This window comes from Oncorhynchus clarkii, chromosome 5, assembly GCF_045791955.1.
Source record: "Oncorhynchus clarkii lewisi isolate Uvic-CL-2024 chromosome 5, UVic_Ocla_1.0, whole genome shotgun sequence".
Lineage (NCBI taxonomy): Eukaryota > Metazoa > Chordata > Actinopteri > Salmoniformes > Salmonidae > Oncorhynchus > Oncorhynchus clarkii.
The window spans coordinates 90936719-90954086 of record NC_092151.1 but is presented as its reverse complement, the minus strand read 5'-3'; the positions used below and the strand labels follow the sequence as shown (position 1 = coordinate 90954086).

The window sequence follows — 17368 nt, the reverse complement described above, 5'->3', positions numbered from 1 at the left end:
ATTACATTTCGGCTAGTTAAAGTTACTCTCTTCTCTACCCCTTAATGATTACATATCGGCTAGTTAAAGTTACTCTCTTCTGTACCCCTTAATGATTACATATCGGCTAGTTAAAGTTACTCTCTTCTCTACCCCTTAATGATTACATATCGGCTAAAATACTCTCTTCTCTACCCCTTAATGATTACATATCGGCTCAGATACTCTCTTCTCTACCCCTTAATGATTACATATCGGCTCAGATACTCTCTTCTCTACCCCTTAATGATTACATATCGGCTAGTTAAAGTTACTCTCTTCTCTACCCCTTAATGATTACATATCGGCTCAGATACTCTCTTCTCTACCCCTTAATGATTACATATCGGCTAGTTAGAGTTACTCTCTTCTCTACCCCTTAATGATTACATATCGGCTAGTTAAAGTTACTCTCTTCTCTACCCCTTAATGATTACATATCGGCTCAGATGCTCTCTTCTCTACCCCTTAATGATTACATATCGGCTAGTTAAATTTACTCTCTTCTGTACCCCTTAATGATTACATATCGGCTAGTTAAAGTTACTCTCTTCTCTACCCCTTAATGATTACATATCGGCTCAGATACTCTCTTCTCTACCCCTTAATGATTACATATCGGCTCAGATACTCTCTTCTCTACCCCTTGATGATTACATATCGGCTCAGATACTCTCTTCTCTACCCCTTGATGATTACATTTCGGCTAGTTAAAGTTACTCTCTTCTCTACCCCTTAATGATTACATATCGGCTAGTTAAAGTTACTCTCTTCTGTACCCCTTAATGATTACATATCGGCTAGTTAAAGTTACTCTCTTCTCTACCCCTTAATGATTACATATCGGCTAAAATACTCTCTTCTCTACCCCTTAATGATTACATATCGGCTCAGATACTCTCTTCTCTACCCCTTAATGATTACATATCGGCTCAGATACTCTCTTCTCTACCCCTTAATGATTACATATCGGCGAGTTAAAGTTACTCTCTTCTCTACCCCTTAATGATTACATATCGGCTCAGATACTCTCTTCTCTACCCCTTAATGATTACATATCAGCTAGTTAAAGTTACTCTCTTCTCTACCCCTTAATGATTACATATCGGCTAGTTAAAGTTACTCTCTTCTCTACCCCTTAATGATTACATATCGGCTCAGATGCTCTCTTCTCTACCCCTTAATGATTACATATCGGCTAGTTAAATTTACTCTCTTCTGTACCCCTTAATGATTACATATCGGCTAGTTAAAGTTACTCTCTTCTCTACCCCTTAATGATTACATATCGGCTCAGATACTCTCTTCTCTACCACTTAATGATTACATATCGGCTCAGATACTCTCTTCTCTACCCCTTAATGATTACATGTCGGCTCAGATACTCTCTTCTCTACCCCTTAATGATTACATATCGGCTCTGATACTCTCTTCTCTACCCCTTAATGATTATCTCTTCTCTACCCCTTAATGATTACATATCGGCTAGTTAAAGTTACTCTCTTCTCTACCCCTTAATGATTACATATCGGCTCAGATACTCTCTTCTCTACCCCTTAATGATTACATATCGGCTCAGATACTCTCTTCTCTACCCCTTGATGATTACATATCGGCTCAGATACTCTCTTCTCTACCCCTTGATGATTACATATCGGCTCAGATACTCTCTTCTCTACCCCTTAATGATTACATATCGGCTAGTTAAAGTTAATCTCTTCTCTACCCCTTAATGGTTACATATCGGCTCAGATACTCTCTTCTCTACCCCTTAATGATTACATATCGGCTAGTTAAAGTTACTCTCTTCTCTACCCCTTAATGGTTACATATCGGCTCAGATACTCTCTTCTCTACCCCTTAATGATTACATATCGGCTCAGATACTCTCTTCTCTACCCCTTAATGATTACATATCGGCTCAGATACTCTCTTCTCTACCCCTTAATGATTACATATCGGCTCAGATACTCTCTTCTCTACCCCTTGATGATTACATATCGGCTAGTTAAAGTTACTCTCTTCTCTACCCCTTAATGATTACATATCGGCTCAGATACTCTCTTCTCTACCCCTTAATGATTACATATCGGCTCAGATACTCTCTTCTCTACCCCTTAATGATTACATATCGGCTCAGATACTCTCTTCTCTACCTCTTGATGATTACATATCAGCTCAGATACTCTCTTCTCTACCCCTTAATGATTACATATCGGCTCAGATACTCTCTTCTCTACCCCTTAATGATTACATATCGGCTCAGATACTCTCTTCTCTACCCCTTAATGATTACATATCGGCTCAGATACTCTCTTCTCTACCCCTTGATGATTACATATCGGCTCAGATACTCTCTTCTCTACCCCTTGATGATTACATTTCGGCTAGTTAAAGTTACTCTCTTCTCTACCCCTTAATGATTACATATCGGCTAGTTAAAGTTACTCTCTTCTCTACCCCTTAATGATTACATATCGGCTAGTTAAAGTTACTCTCTTCTCTACCCCTTAATGATTACATATCGGCTCAGATACTCTCTTCTCTACCCCTTAATGATTACATATCGGCTCAGATACTCTCTTCTCTACCCCTTAATGATTACATATCGGCTCAGATACTCTCTTCTCTACCCCTTAATGATTACATATCGGCTCAGATACTCTCTTCTCTATCCCTTAATGATTATCTCTTCTCTACCCCTTAATGATTACATATCGGCTAGTTAAAGTTACTCTCTTCTCTACCCCTTAATGATTACATATCGGCTCAGATACTCTCTTCTCTACCCCTTAATGATTACATATCGGCTAGTTAAAGTTACTCTCTTCTCTACCCCTTAATGATTACATATTGGCTCAGATACTCTCTGCTCTACCCCTTAATGATTACATATCGGCTAGTTAAAGTTACTCTCTTCTCTACCCCTTAATGATTACATATCGGCTAATTAAAGTTACTCTTTTCTCTACCCCTTGATGATTACATATCGGCTCAGATACTCTCTTCTCTACCCCTTGATGATTACATATCGGCTCAGATACTCTCTTCTCTACCCCTTGATGATTACATATCGGCTCAGATACTCTCTTCTCTACCCCTTAATGATTACATATCGGCTCAGATACTCTCTTCTCTACCCCTTGATGATTACATATCAGCTCAGATACTCTCTTCTCTACCCCTTGATGATTACATATCGGCTCAGATACTGTCTTCTCTACCCCTTGATGATTACATATCGGCTCAGATACTCTCTTCTCTACGCCTTAATGATTACATATCAGCTAGTTAAAGTTACTCTCTTCTCTACCCCTTAATGATTACATATCGGCTCAGATACTCTCTTCTCTACCCCTTAATGATTACATATCGGCTAGTTAAAGTTACTCTCTTCTCTACCCCTTAATGATTACATATCGGCTCAGATACTCTCTTCTCTATCCCTTAATGATTATCTCTTCTCTACCCCTTAATGATTACATATCGGCTAGTTAAAGTTACTCTCTTCTCTACCCCTTAATGATTACATATCGGCTCAGATACTCTCTTCTCTACCCCTTAATGATTACATATCGGCTAGTTAAAGTTACTCTCTTCTCTACCCCTTAATGATTACATATTGGCTCAGATACTCTCTGCTCTACCCCTTAATGATTACATATCGGCTAGTTAAAGTTACTCTCTTCTCTACCCCTTAATGATTACATATCGGCTAATTAAAGTTACTCTTTTCTCTACCCCTTGATGATTACATATCGGCTCAGATACTCTCTTCTCTACCCCTTGATGATTACATATCGGCTCAGATACTCTCTTCTCTACCCCTTGATGATTACATATCGGCTCAGATACTCTCTTCTCTACCCCTTAATGATTACATATCGGTTAGTTAAAGTTAATCTCTTCTCTACCCCTTAATGGTTACATATCGGCTCAGATACTCTCTTCTCTACCCCTTAATGATTACATATCGGCTAGTTAAAGTTACTCTCTTCTCTACCCCTTAATGATTACATATCGGCTCAGATACTCTCTTCTCTACCCCTTAATGATTACATATCGGCTCAGATACTCTCTTCTCTATCCCTTAATGATTATCTCTTCTCTACCCCTTAATGATTACATATCGGCTAGTTAAAGTTACTCTCTTCTCTACCCCTTAATGATTACATATCGGCTCAGATACTCTCTTCTCTACCCCTTAATGATTACATATCGGCTAGTTAAAGTTACTCTCTTCTCTACCCCTTAATGATTACATATTGGCTCAGATACTCTCTTCTCTACCCCTTAATGATTACATATCGGCTAATTAAAGTTACTCTTTTCTCTACCCCTTGATGATTACATATCGGCTCAGATACTCTCTTCTCTACCCCTTGATGATTACATATCGGCTCAGATACTCTCTTCTCTACCCCTTGATGATTACATATCGGCTCAGATACTCTCTTCTCTACCCCTTAATGATTACATATCGGCTCAGATACTCTCTTCTCTACCCCTTGATGATTACATATCAGCTCAGATACTCTCTTCTCTACCCCTTGATGATTACATATCGGCTCAGATACTGTCTTCTCTACCCCTTGATGATTACATATCGGCTCAGATACTCTCTTCTCTACGCCTTAATGATTACATATCAGCTAGTTAAAGTTACTCTCTTCTCTACCCCTTAATGATTACATATCGGCTCAGATACTCTCTTCTCTACCCCTTAATGATTACATATCGGCTCAGATACTCTCTTCTCTACCCCTTAATGATTACATATCGGCTCAGATACTCTCTTCTCTACCCCTTAATGATTACATATCGGCTAGTTAAAGTTACTCTCTTCTCTACCCCTTAATGATTACATATCGGCTCAGATACTCTCTTCTCTACCCCTTAATGATTACATATCGGCTAGTTAGAGTTACTCTCTTCTCTACCCCTTAATGATTACATATCGGCTAGTTAAAGTTACTCTCTTCTCTACCCCTTAATGATTACATATCGGCTCAGATGCTCTCTTCTCTACCCCTTAATGATTACATATCGGCTAGTTAAATTTACTCTCTTCTGTACCCCTTAATGATTACATATCGGCTAGTTAAAGTTACTCTCTTCTCTACCCCTTAATGATTACATATCGGCTCAGATACTCTCTTCTCTACCCCTTAATGATTACATATCGGCTCAGATACTCTCTTCTCTACCCCTTGATGATTACATATCGGCTCAGATACTCTCTTCTCTACCCCTTGATGATTACATTTCGGCTAGTTAAAGTTACTCTCTTCTCTACCCCTTAATGATTACATATCGGCTAGTTAAAGTTACTCTCTTCTGTACCCCTTAATGATTACATATCGGCTAGTTAAAGTTACTCTCTTCTCTACCCCTTAATGATTACATATCGGCTAAAATACTCTCTTCTCTACCCCTTAATGATTACATATCGGCTCAGATACTCTCTTCTCTACCCCTTAATGATTACATATCGGCTCAGATACTCTCTTCTCTACCCCTTAATGACTACATATCGGCGAGTTAAAGTTACTCTCTTCTCTACCCCTTAATGATTACATATCGGCTCAGATACTCTCTTCTCTACCCCTTAATGATTACATATCGGCTAGTTAAAGTTACTCTCTTCTCTACCCCTTAATGATTACATATCGGCTAGTTAAAGTTACTCTCTTCTCTACCCCTTAATGATTACATATCGGCTCAGATGCTCTCTTCTCTACCCCTTAATGATTACATATCGGCTAGTTAAATTTACTCTCTTCTGTACCCCTTAATGATTACATATCGGCTAGTTAAAGTTACTCTCTTCTCTACCCCTTAATGATTACATATCGGCTCAGATACTCTCTTCTCTACCACTTAATGATTACATATCGGCTCAGATACTCTCTTCTCTACCCCTTAATGATTACATGTCGGCTCAGATACTCTCTTCTCTACCCCTTAATGATTACATATCGGCTCTGATACTCTCTTCTCTACCCCTTAATGATTATCTCTTCTCTACCCCTTAATGATTACATATCGGCTAGTTAAAGTTACTCTCTTCTCTACCCCTTAATGATTACATATCGGCTCAGATACTCTCTTCTCTACCCCTTAATGATTACATATCGGCTCAGATACTCTCTTCTCTACCCCTTGATGATTACATATCGGCTCAGATACTCTCTTCTCTACCCCTTGATGATTACATATCGGCTCAGATACTCTCTTCTCTACCCCTTAATGATTACATATCGGCTAGTTAAAGTTAATCTCTTCTCTACCCCTTAATGGTTACATATCGGCTCAGATACTCTCTTCTCTACCCCTTAATGATTACATATCGGCTAGTTAAAGTTACTCTCTTCTCTACCCCTTAATGGTTACATATCGGCTCAGATACTCTCTTCTCTACCCCTTAATGATTACATATCGGCTCAGATACTCTCTTCTCTACCCCTTAATGATTACATATCGGCTCAGATACTCTCTTCTCTACCCCTTAATGATTACATATCGGCTCAGATACTCTCTTCTCTACCCCTTGATGATTACATATCGGCTAGTTAAAGTTACTCTCTTCTCTACCCCTTAATGATTACATATCGGCTCAGATACTCTCTTCTCTACCCCTTAATGATTACATATCGGCTCAGATACTCTCTTCTCTACCCCTTAATGATTACATATCGGCTCAGATACTCTCTTCTCTACCTCTTGATGATTACATATCAGCTCAGATACTCTCTTCTCTACCCCTTAATGATTACATATCGGCTCAGATACTCTCTTCTCTACCCCTTAATGATTACATATCGGCTCAGATACTCTCTTCTCTACCCCTTAGTGATTACATATCGGCTCAGATACTCTCTTCTCTACCCCTTGATGATTACATATCGGCTCAGATACTCTCTTCTCTACCCCTTGATGATTACATTTCGGCTAGTTAAAGTTACTCTCTTCTCTACCCCTTAATGATTACATATCGGCTAGTTAAAGTTACTCTCTTCTGTACCCCTTAATGATTACATATCGGCTAGTTAAAGTTACTCTCTTCTCTACCCCTTAATGATTACATATCGGCTCAGATACTCTCTTCTCTACCCCTTAATGATTACATATCGGCTCAGATACTCTCTTCTCTACCCCTTAATGATTACATATCGGCTCAGATACTCTCTTCTCTACCCCTTAATGATTACATATCGGCTAGTTAAAGTTACTCTCTTCTCTACCCCTTAATGATTACATATCGGCTCAGATACTCTCTTCTCTACCCCTTAATGATTACATATCGGCTAGTTAAAGTTACTCTCTTCTCTACCCCTTAATGATTACATATCGGCCAGTTAAAGTTACTCTCTTCTCTACCCCTTAATGATTACATATCGGCTCAGATGCTCTCTTCTCTACCCCTTAATGATTACATATCGGCTAGTTAAAGTTACTCTCTTCTGTACCCCTTAATGATTACATATCGGCTAGTTAAAGTTACTCTCTTCTCTACCCCTTAATGATTACATATCGGCTCAGATACTCTCTTCTCTACCACTTAATGATTACATATCGGCTCAGATACTCTCTTCTCTACCCCTTAATGATTACATATCGGCTCAGATACTCTCTTCTCTACCCCTTAATGATTACATATCGGCTCAGATACTCTCTTCTCTACCCCTTAATGATTACATATCGGCTAGTTAAAGATCCTCTCTTCTCTACCCCTTAATGATTACATATCAGCTAGTTAAAGTTACTCTCTTCTCTACCCCTTAATGATTACATATTGGCTAGTTAAAGTTACTCTCTTCTCTACCCCTTAATGATTACACATCGGCTCAGATACTCTCTTCTCTACCCCTTAATGATTACATATTGGCTCAGATACTCTCTTCTCTACCCCTTAATGATTACATATCGGCTCAGATACTCTCTTCTCTACCCCTTGGTGATTACATATCGGCTCAGATACTCTCTTCTCTACCCCTTGATGATTACATATCGGCTCAGATACTCTCTTCTCTACCCCTTGATGATTACATATCGGCTCAGATACTCTCTTCTCTACCCCTTAATGATTACATATCGGCTCAGATACTCTCTTCTCTACCCCTTAATGATTACATATCGGCTCAGATACTCTCTTCTCTACCCCTTAATGATTACATATCGGCTCAGATACTCTTTTCTCTACCCCTTAATGATTACATATCTGCTCAGTTACTCTCTTCTCTACCCCTTAATGATTACATATCGGCTCAGATACTCTCTTCTCTACCCCTTAATGATTACATATCGGCTCAGATACTCTCTTCTCTACCCCTTAATGATTACATATCGGCTCAGATACTCTCTTCTCTACCCCTTAATGATTACATATCGGCTCAGTTACTCTCTTCTCTACCCCTTAATGATTACATATCGGCTCAGATACTCTCTTCTCTACCCCTTAATGATTACATATCGGCTCAGATACTCTCTTCTCTACCCCTTAATGATTACATATCGGCTCAGTTACTCTCTTCTCTACCCCTTAATGATTACATATCGGCTAGTTAAAGTTACTCTCTTCTCTACCCCTTAATGATTACATATCGGCTCAGATACTCTCTTCTCTACCCCTTAATGATTACATATCGGCTCAGATACTCTCTTCTCTACCCCTTAATGATTACATATCGGCTCAGATACTCTCTTCTCTACCCCTTAATGATTACATATCGGCTCAGTTACTCTCTTCTCTACCCCTTAATGATTACATATCGGCTCAGATACTCTCTTCTCTACCCCTTAATGATTACATATCGGCTCAGATACTCTCTTCTCTACCCCTTAATGATTACATATCGGCTCAGTTACTCTCTTCTCTACCCCTTAATGATTACATATCGGCTAGTTAAAGTTACTCTCTTCTCTACCCCTTAATGATTACATATCGGCTCAGATACTCTCTTCTCTACCCCTTAATGATTACATATCGGCTCAGATACTCTCTTCTCTACCCCTTAATGATTACATATCGGCTCAGTTACTCTCTTCTCTACCCCTTAATGATTACATATCGGCTCAGTTACTCTCTTCTCTACCCCTTAATGATTACATATCGGCTCAGTTACTCTCTTCTCTACCCCTTAATGATTACATATCGGCTCAGATACTCTCTTCTCTACCCCTTAATGATTACATATCGGCTCAGATACTCTCTTCTCTACCCCTTAATGATTACATATCGGCTCAGATACTCTCTTCTCTACCCCTTAATGATTACATATCGGCTCAGTTACTCTCTTCTCTACCCCTTAATGATTACATATCGGCTAGTTAAAGTTACTCTCTTCTCTACCCCTTAATGATTACATATCGGCTCAGATACTCTCTTCTCTACCCCTTAATGATTACATTCGGCTCAGATACTCTCTTCTCTACCCCTTAATGATTACATATCGGCTCAGTTACTCTCTTCTCTACCCCTTAATGATTACATATCGGCTCAGTTACTCTCTTCTCTACCCCTTAATGATTACATATCGGCTCAGTTACTCTCTTCTCTACCCCTTAATGATTACATATCGGCTCAGATACTCTCTTCTCTACCCCTTAATGATTACATAAAACAAAGGTACATTAAATAAAGGTGAAATAATTTTTTTTTTAAAACATATCGGCTCAGATACTCTCTTCTCTACCTGCTAAAATACTTTATTCTCTATGCTCCTTAACTGATATCTATCATGGTCTCTACTCCTCTAGCTTTCCCGGTGCCTGTCCTGTCCACAGTGCCAGAGAACCCTGTCTCTGGTCAACCTTTTAAGGTGAAATGCACACTGACAAACGTTTACCACGGAGAATATGACAACGTTGAGGTGCTTCTCTTTCACCTCGAGAGGCTTGAAACAGAACACTCCAAAAACTGTAATGATGACAGATTTTGTGATCATACGTGGTCTTCTAAGAATCAGATGGGCACTAGCAAAACAGATTATCAGTGTGAAACCAATCTTACTATTGGCCCTAACAGCTTTACTGAAAAGGCTCGTCTTACCATACATTTCCAGGGTAAGTTGTTTCCATTTGAGGTATTTCATACAGTATATTTAATACAGTAGACTCTATGTTAGTCGGTTCTGTGTTAGTCAGCTCTATGTTAGTAGACTCTATGTTAGTTAACTCTATGTTTGTTTGCTCTATGTTAGTAGGCTGAATGTTAGTAAGCTCTATGTTAGTAGGCTCTATGTTAGTAGACTCTATGTTAGTAGACTCTATGTTAGCAGGTTCTATGTGAGTTGACTCTATGTTAGTAGTCTCTATGTTAGTTGACTTTGTTATTAGGCTGAATGTTAGTAAGCTCTATGTTAGTAGACTCTATGTTAGTAGGCTCTATGTTAGTAGACTATGTTAGTAGGTTCTATGTTAGTTGACTCTATGTTAGTAGGCTGAATGTTAGTATGTTCTTTGTTAGTAGGTTTTATGTTAGTAGTTTCTATGTTAGTAGGCTCTATGTTAGTAGGCTGAATGTTAGTATGTTCTATGTTAGTAGGTTCTATGTTAGTTGACTCTATGTTAGTTAACTTTATGTTAGTAGGCTGAATGTTAGTAGACTCTATGTTAGTAGACTCTATGTTAGTAAACTCTGTTAGTAGACTCTATGTTAGTTGACTCTATGTTAGTAGGCTCTATGTTAGTAGGCTCTATGTTAGTAGGCTCTATGTTAGTAGAGTTTGAGTTTGAAAAGTCATGCATGCTATATGAATAAGTAGCCTAATATTGACTTTAGTGATAAGTAGAATGTATTACTATCATTTTAAATGGCATTCAGACCTCAATCTCATCCGTTAAATACTGCCTGCCAGTATAAAAAGTAAGAAAATGTATTTCCTAACTACTGTAAGTCGCTCTGGATAAGATCTTCTGCTAAATGACTAAAATGTAAATGCAGATATTTAAAATAAGGAAGGTGAAAATCAATGTGAGATACGTAGATCAATCTGAGCAGGCAGTTCTATATTTAATGAATGAGATTGAGGTCTGAATGCCATTCAAAATGAGTTTCCACCTCTTCATTAGTTTGATGACGGTTGATTGATTTGTTGTTGTCAGGTGAGGCTGGTGATGACTATAATGATCCCAGAAGCACTGCCATGTCTCGTGAGTATGTTATATAAAATGTAATAGAATTGAATGTCATCTTTTGGGCGTCTCCACATTTCAGACTGAAGATAAAACAAATAGAATATTTTTTTTACTGTACTGTTATTCCTTTGTCAGCTGAACAGATGGAAACACAAACGTCAGAACCTGTCAGTACTGAAGGCAAAGGTCAAGGTGAGATAGATAAATCTGAGCAGGCAGTTCTACAGTATATTTAATGGAGGAGATTGAGGTCTGAATGCCATTTAAAGTGATAGTAATACATTCTACTTATCACTAAAGTAAATATTAGGCTACTTATTCATATAGCATGCATGACTTTTCAAACTCAATGAAAGACCAGTGATCTACATGGTGTTGTGTAAAGCCAATTTGACAAGGGGAGCTCTAGAAACATGCCTGAGTTTCCGAGTTGGAAGACCGTTCAAAACTATTTTTCCCTGTCGGAGCTCCCAGTTGAGTTCCCAGTTGTTTTGAAGGCACTAAAGTCAGAGAGTTCTGAGTTCCCAGTTGTTTTGAACGTGGCAATTTTGATGATGGTTTGACCTTTGCTGCATTCAAAGCAACTGGGAACTGTGAACACAGATATCTCCAACTTTTGACTTCAGTAGGTTCAAGACAAGTGGTAACTCTGAAAAATACGAGCTCGAAATTCCGAGTCGGAAACTCTGCCATCATTCTGGAGTTCCAACGCTGCGACCTGAAGATCACCGACGTCATGATTTGACTTCGTTTTTTTTGTTGATTTCCCAGTTGTCTTGAAAGCAGCTACTGATTTAGAGATGGAAAATCAACCAACCCCTTGTCAAATTGGCATTACTCTACACCATGTAGATCACTGGTTTTTAATTTACTTTTCAAAGTTATGCATGGTATATTAATGAGTAGCCTAATACTTATTTTAGTGAAAAGTAGAATGTATTACTATAATTTTAAATGGCATTCAGACCTCAATCTCATCCGTTAAATACTGTCTGCTCAGTATAAAAAAGTAAGAAAATGTATTTCCTAACTACTGTAAGTCGTAAGAGCTTCTGCTAAATGACTAAAATGTAAATGCAGAAATGTTAAATAATGTTGTCGGAGGTCAATGTGAAATACGAAGATCAATCTGAGCACGAAGTTCTATATTTAATGAATGAGATTGAGGTTTGAATGCCATTAAAAATGATAGTAATACATTCTACTTATTTTTTTACTGTACTGATATTCCTTTGTCAGCTGAACAGATGGAAACACAAACGTCAGAACCTGTCAGTACGGAAGGCAAAGGTCAAGGTGAGATAGATAAATCTGAGCAGGCAGTTCTACAGTATATTTAACGGATGAGATTGAGGTCTGAATGCCATTCAAAATGATAGTAATACATTCTACTTATCACTAAAGTAAATATTAGGCTACTTATTCATATATCATGCATGCCTTTTCAAACTCAATGAAAGACCAGTGATCTACATCGTTTTGAGTAAAGACAATTTGACAAAGGGTTGGTTGAGTTTCCACCTCTTCATCAGTGTGATGATGGTTTGACTGTGTTGATTTGTTGTTGTCAGGTGATGCTGGTGATGACTATAATGATCCCAGAAGCACTGCCATGTCTCGTGAGTATGTTATATAAAATGTAATAGAATTGAACGTCATCTTTTGGGCGTCTCCACATTTCAAACTGAAGATAAAAGGAATAGAATATTTTTTCCTACTTCTTTTTTTACTGTACTGATATTCCTTTGTCAGCTGAACAGATGGAAACACAAACGTCAGAACCTGTCAGTACGGAAGGCAAAGGTCAAGGTGAGATATATAAATCTGAGCAGGCAGTTCTACAGTATATTTAACGGATGAGATTGAGGTCTGAATGCCATTTAAAGTGATAGTAATACATTCTACTTATCACTCAAGTAAATATTAGGCTACTTATTCATATAGCATGCATGACTTTTCAAACTCAATGAAAGACCAGTGATCTACATGGTGTTGTGTAAAGCCAATTTGACAAGGGGAGCTCTAGAAAAATACCTGAGTTTCTGAGTTGGATGACCGTTCAAAATGATTTTTCCCTGTCGGAGCTCATTTTTTTTCCAGAGTTCCCAGTTGTTTTGAAGGCACTAAAGTCAGAGAGTTCTGAGTTCCGAGTTCCCAGTTGTTTTGAATGTGGCAACTTTGATGATGGTTCGACTGTTGCTGCATTCAATGCAACTGGGAACTGGGAACACAGATATCTCCAACTTCTGACTTCAGTGGGTTCAAGACAACTGGTAACTCTGAAAAATACGAGCTCGAAATTCCGAGTCGGAAACTCTGCCATCTTTCTGGAGTTCCAACGTTGCGACCTGAAGATCACTGACGTCATGATTTGACTTCGTTTTTTTTGTTGATTTCCCAGTTGTCTTGAAAGCATCTACTGATTTAGAGATGGAAAATCAACCAACCCCTTGTCAAATTGGCATTACTCTACACCATGTAGATCACTGGTTTTTAATTTACTTTTCAAAGTTATGCATGGTATATTAATGAGTAGCCTAATATTTATTTTAGTGATAAGTAGAATGTATTACTATAATTTTAAATGGCATTCAGACCTCAATCTCATCCGTTAAATACTGCCTGCTCAGTATAAAAAAGTAAGAAAATGTATTTCCTAACTACTGTAAGTCGTAAGAGCTTCTGCTAAATGACTAAAATGTAAATGCAGAAATGTTAAATAATGTTGTCGGAGGTCAATGTGAAATACAAAGATCAATCTGAGCACAAAGTTCTATATTTAATGAATGAGATTGAGGTTTGAATGCCATTAAAAATGATAGTAATACATTCTACTTATTTTTTTACTGTACTGATATTCCTTTGTCAGCTGAACAGATGGAAACACAAACGTCAGAACCTGTCAGTACAGAAGGCAAAGGTCAAGGTGAGATAGATAAATCTGAGCAGGCAGTTCTACAGTATATTTAACGGATGAGATTGAGGTCTGAATGCCATAAAAAAAATATATAGTAAGACATTCTACTTATCACTAAAGTAAATATTAGGCTACTTATTCATATATCATGCATGACTTTTCAAACTCAATGAAAGACCAGTGATCTACATCGTTTTGAGTAAAGACAATTTGACAAAGGGTTGGTTGAGTTTCCACCTCTTCATCAGTGTGATGATGGTTTGACTGTGTTGATTTGTTGTTGTCAGGTGATGCTGGTGATGACTATAATGATCCCAGAAGCACTGCCATGTCTCGTGAGTATGTTATATAAAATGTAATAGAATTGAACGCCATCTTTTGGGCGTCTCCACATTTCAAATTGAAGATAAAATGAATAGAATATTTTTTCCTACTTCTTTTTTTACTGTACTGTTATTCCTTTGTCAGCTGAACAGATGGAAACACAAACGTCAGAACCTGTCAGTACAGAAGGCAAAGGTCAAGGTGAGATAGATAAATCTGAGCAGGCAGTTCTACAGTATATTTAATGGAGGAGATTGAGGTCTGAATGCCATTTAAAATGATAGCTCGAAATTCCGAGTCGGAAACTCTGCCATCTTTCTGGAGTTCCAACGTTGCGACCTGAAGATCACTGACGTCATGATTTGACCTGTTTTTGGGGGGGATTTCCCAGTTGTCGTGAAGGCAGTGAAGTAGGAAGTCAGAGATTTTAGAGTTCCGATGGGGCTTTTGTAACGGATGTGAAAAGGCTAGCTTAGTTAGCGGTGGTCCGCGCTAAAATAGCGTTTCAATCGGCGACGTCACTTGCTCTGAGACCTTGAAGTAGTAGTTCCCCTTGCTCTGCAAGGGCCGCGGCTTTTGTGGAGCGATGGGTAACGATGCTTCGTGGGTGACTGTTGTTGATGTGTGCAGAGGGTCCCTGGTTCGCACCCGGGTATGGGCGAGGGGATGGTCTAAATTTACACCGTTACACTCAGTCATGTTCAGGTCTGAAAGTCAGATCTCTAGAAAGAGGCCTGAATTCCTAGCTTGGAATTCCGAGATGGATTATCGTTAAATGAAAGAAGTTCCCAGTCGGAATCTGGTTCTTCTGAGATACCAGTTGTCTTGAACTCTCAGAAGTCAGAGATTTCCCATTCCGAGTTCCCAGCTGTTTTGAACCCTGCGCGAGTTCAAGTACTCAGTATCAAAAAGTATGACAAAGTACAAAAAACTCAATATGAAAAGAACAAAAATATGCCCCCTGGATAAGTGCTGCTGTTAAATGACTAAAATGTAAATGCAGAAATGTTAAATAATGTTGTCGGAGGTCAATGTGAAATACAAAGATCAATCTGAGCACGAAGTTCTATATTTAATGCATGAGATTGAGGTTTGAATGCCATTTAAAGTGATAGTAATATATTCTACTTATCACTCAAGTAAATATTAGGCTACTTATTCATATAGCATGCAAACTCAATGAAAGACCAGTGATCTACATGGTGTTGTGTAAAGCCAATTTGACAAGGGGAGCTCTAGAAAGATACCTGAGTTTCTGAGTTGGATGACCGTTCAAAATGATTTTTCCCTGTCGGAGCTCATTTTTTTTCCAGAGTTCCCAGTTGTTTTGAAGGCACTAAAGTCAGAGAGTTCTGAGTTCCCAGTTCCCAGTTGTTTTCAATGTGGCAACTTTGATGATGGTTCGACTGTTGCTGCATTCAAAGCAACTGGGAACTGGGAACACAGATATCTCCAACTTCTGACTTCAGTGGGTTCAAGACAACTGGTAACTCTGAAAAATACGAGCTCGAAATTCCGAGTCGGAAACTCTGCCATCATTCTGGAGTTCCAACGCTGCGACCTGAAGATCACCGACGTCATGATTTAACTTCGTTTTTTTTGTTGATTTCCCAGTTGTCTTGAAAGCATCTACTGATTTAGAGATGGAAAATCAACCAACCCCTTGTCAAATTGGCATTACTCTACACCATGTAGATCACTGGTTTTTAATTTACTTTTCAAAGTTATGCATGGTATATTAATGAGTAGCCTAATATTTATTTTAGTGATAAGTAGAATGTATTACTATAATTTTAAATGGCATTCAGACCTCAATCTCATCCGTTAAATACTGCCTGCCAGTATAAAAAGTAAGAAAATGTATTTCCTAACTACTGTAAGTAGCTCTGGATAAGCTCTTCTGTTAAATGACTAAAATGTAAATGCAGATATTTAAAATAAGGAAGGTGAAAATCAATGTGAGATACGTAGATCAATCTGAGCAGGCAGTTCTATATTTAATGAATGAGATTGAGGTTTGAATGCCATTCAAAATGATAGTAATACATTCTACTTATTTTTTTACTGTACTCCACATTTCAAACTGAAGATAAAAGGAATAGAATATTTTTTCCTACTTCTTTTTTTACTGTACTGATATTCCTTTGTCAGCTGAACAGATGGAAACACAAACGTCAGAACCTGTCAGTACGGAAGGCAAAGGTCAAGGTGAGATAGATACATCTGAGCAGGCAGTTCTACAGTATATTTAACGGATGAGATTGAGGTCTGAATGCCATAAAAAAATATATATAGTAAGACATTCTACTCATCACTCAAGTAAATATTAGGCTACTTATTCATATATCATGCATGACTTTTCAAACTCAATAGAAGACCAGTGATCTACATGGTGTTGAGTAAAGCCGATTTGACAAAGGGGTTGGTTGAGTTTCCACCTCTTCATCAGTGTGATGATGGTTTGACTGTGTTCTCCAGCAATGGAGGCCTCCAGCTCCACCACCACGGCCATTGTTGTACTGGGCTCCATAGTGGGATTCCTATCCATTTTCTGCTTCCTGGTTTGCCTGATCAAACGGAGTAAATGCAAGTCACCTTCCAGTGGTCCCGAGAACCATCCTGATGGCTGCTGACCACTATGACATCAGCTTCATTTTTATGTACTCAAGTTTTTGTTTTGTTCCTATGTGTTAAACACCAATGTAGGACTCTAGCCTGCCTACATGCAACTTCCTATAACAAGTCAAAAGTAATGTATACTGAATCTGATCTCCTCATGTAATGCCTGCTGTATAAATATATATATTTTTTAAACTAGCTATTAAAATTAAAGCAAACATATATCCTACAAATAATAATGTACTGGGAAAATGCCAAAGAAGAACAGTCAAACAGAAACATTGTGACTAACATAAAGCATACTGTTTGATTAATATCATATGTTCATAATAAACCTCTTGAGAAACAGGA

At 38.2% G+C, this 17368-nt stretch overlaps 1 protein-coding gene across 15 annotated transcripts in view; it reads left to right on the top strand.

Annotated features, from left to right (window-relative positions):
• The window catches only part of LOC139409557 (uncharacterized), a 27376-nt gene extending 10008 nt beyond the window's left edge, over nt 1-17368 (top strand). The window contains exons 3-13 of one of the 15 annotated variants that reach the window (XM_071154873.1): nt 9778-10083; nt 11125-11172; nt 11293-11349; nt 12397-12453; nt 12729-12776; nt 12910-12966; nt 14027-14083; nt 14362-14409; nt 14543-14599; nt 16550-16606; nt 16877-17368. In XM_071154873.1, the coding sequence (XP_071010974.1) occupies nt 9778-10083; nt 11125-11172; nt 11293-11349; nt 12397-12453; nt 12729-12776; nt 12910-12966; nt 14027-14083; nt 14362-14409; nt 14543-14599; nt 16550-16606; nt 16877-17031 (947 nt within the window). In that variant the 3' untranslated portion in view covers nt 17032-17368. Of the gene's footprint in view, nt 1-9777; nt 10084-11124; nt 11173-11292; nt 11350-12396; nt 12454-12728; nt 12777-12909; nt 12967-14026; nt 14084-14361; nt 14414-14542; nt 14634-16549; nt 16607-16876 lie in introns of those variants that run through there. The other 14 variants (XM_071154887.1, XR_011634418.1, XM_071154874.1 and 11 more) reach the window with 14 other exon arrangements.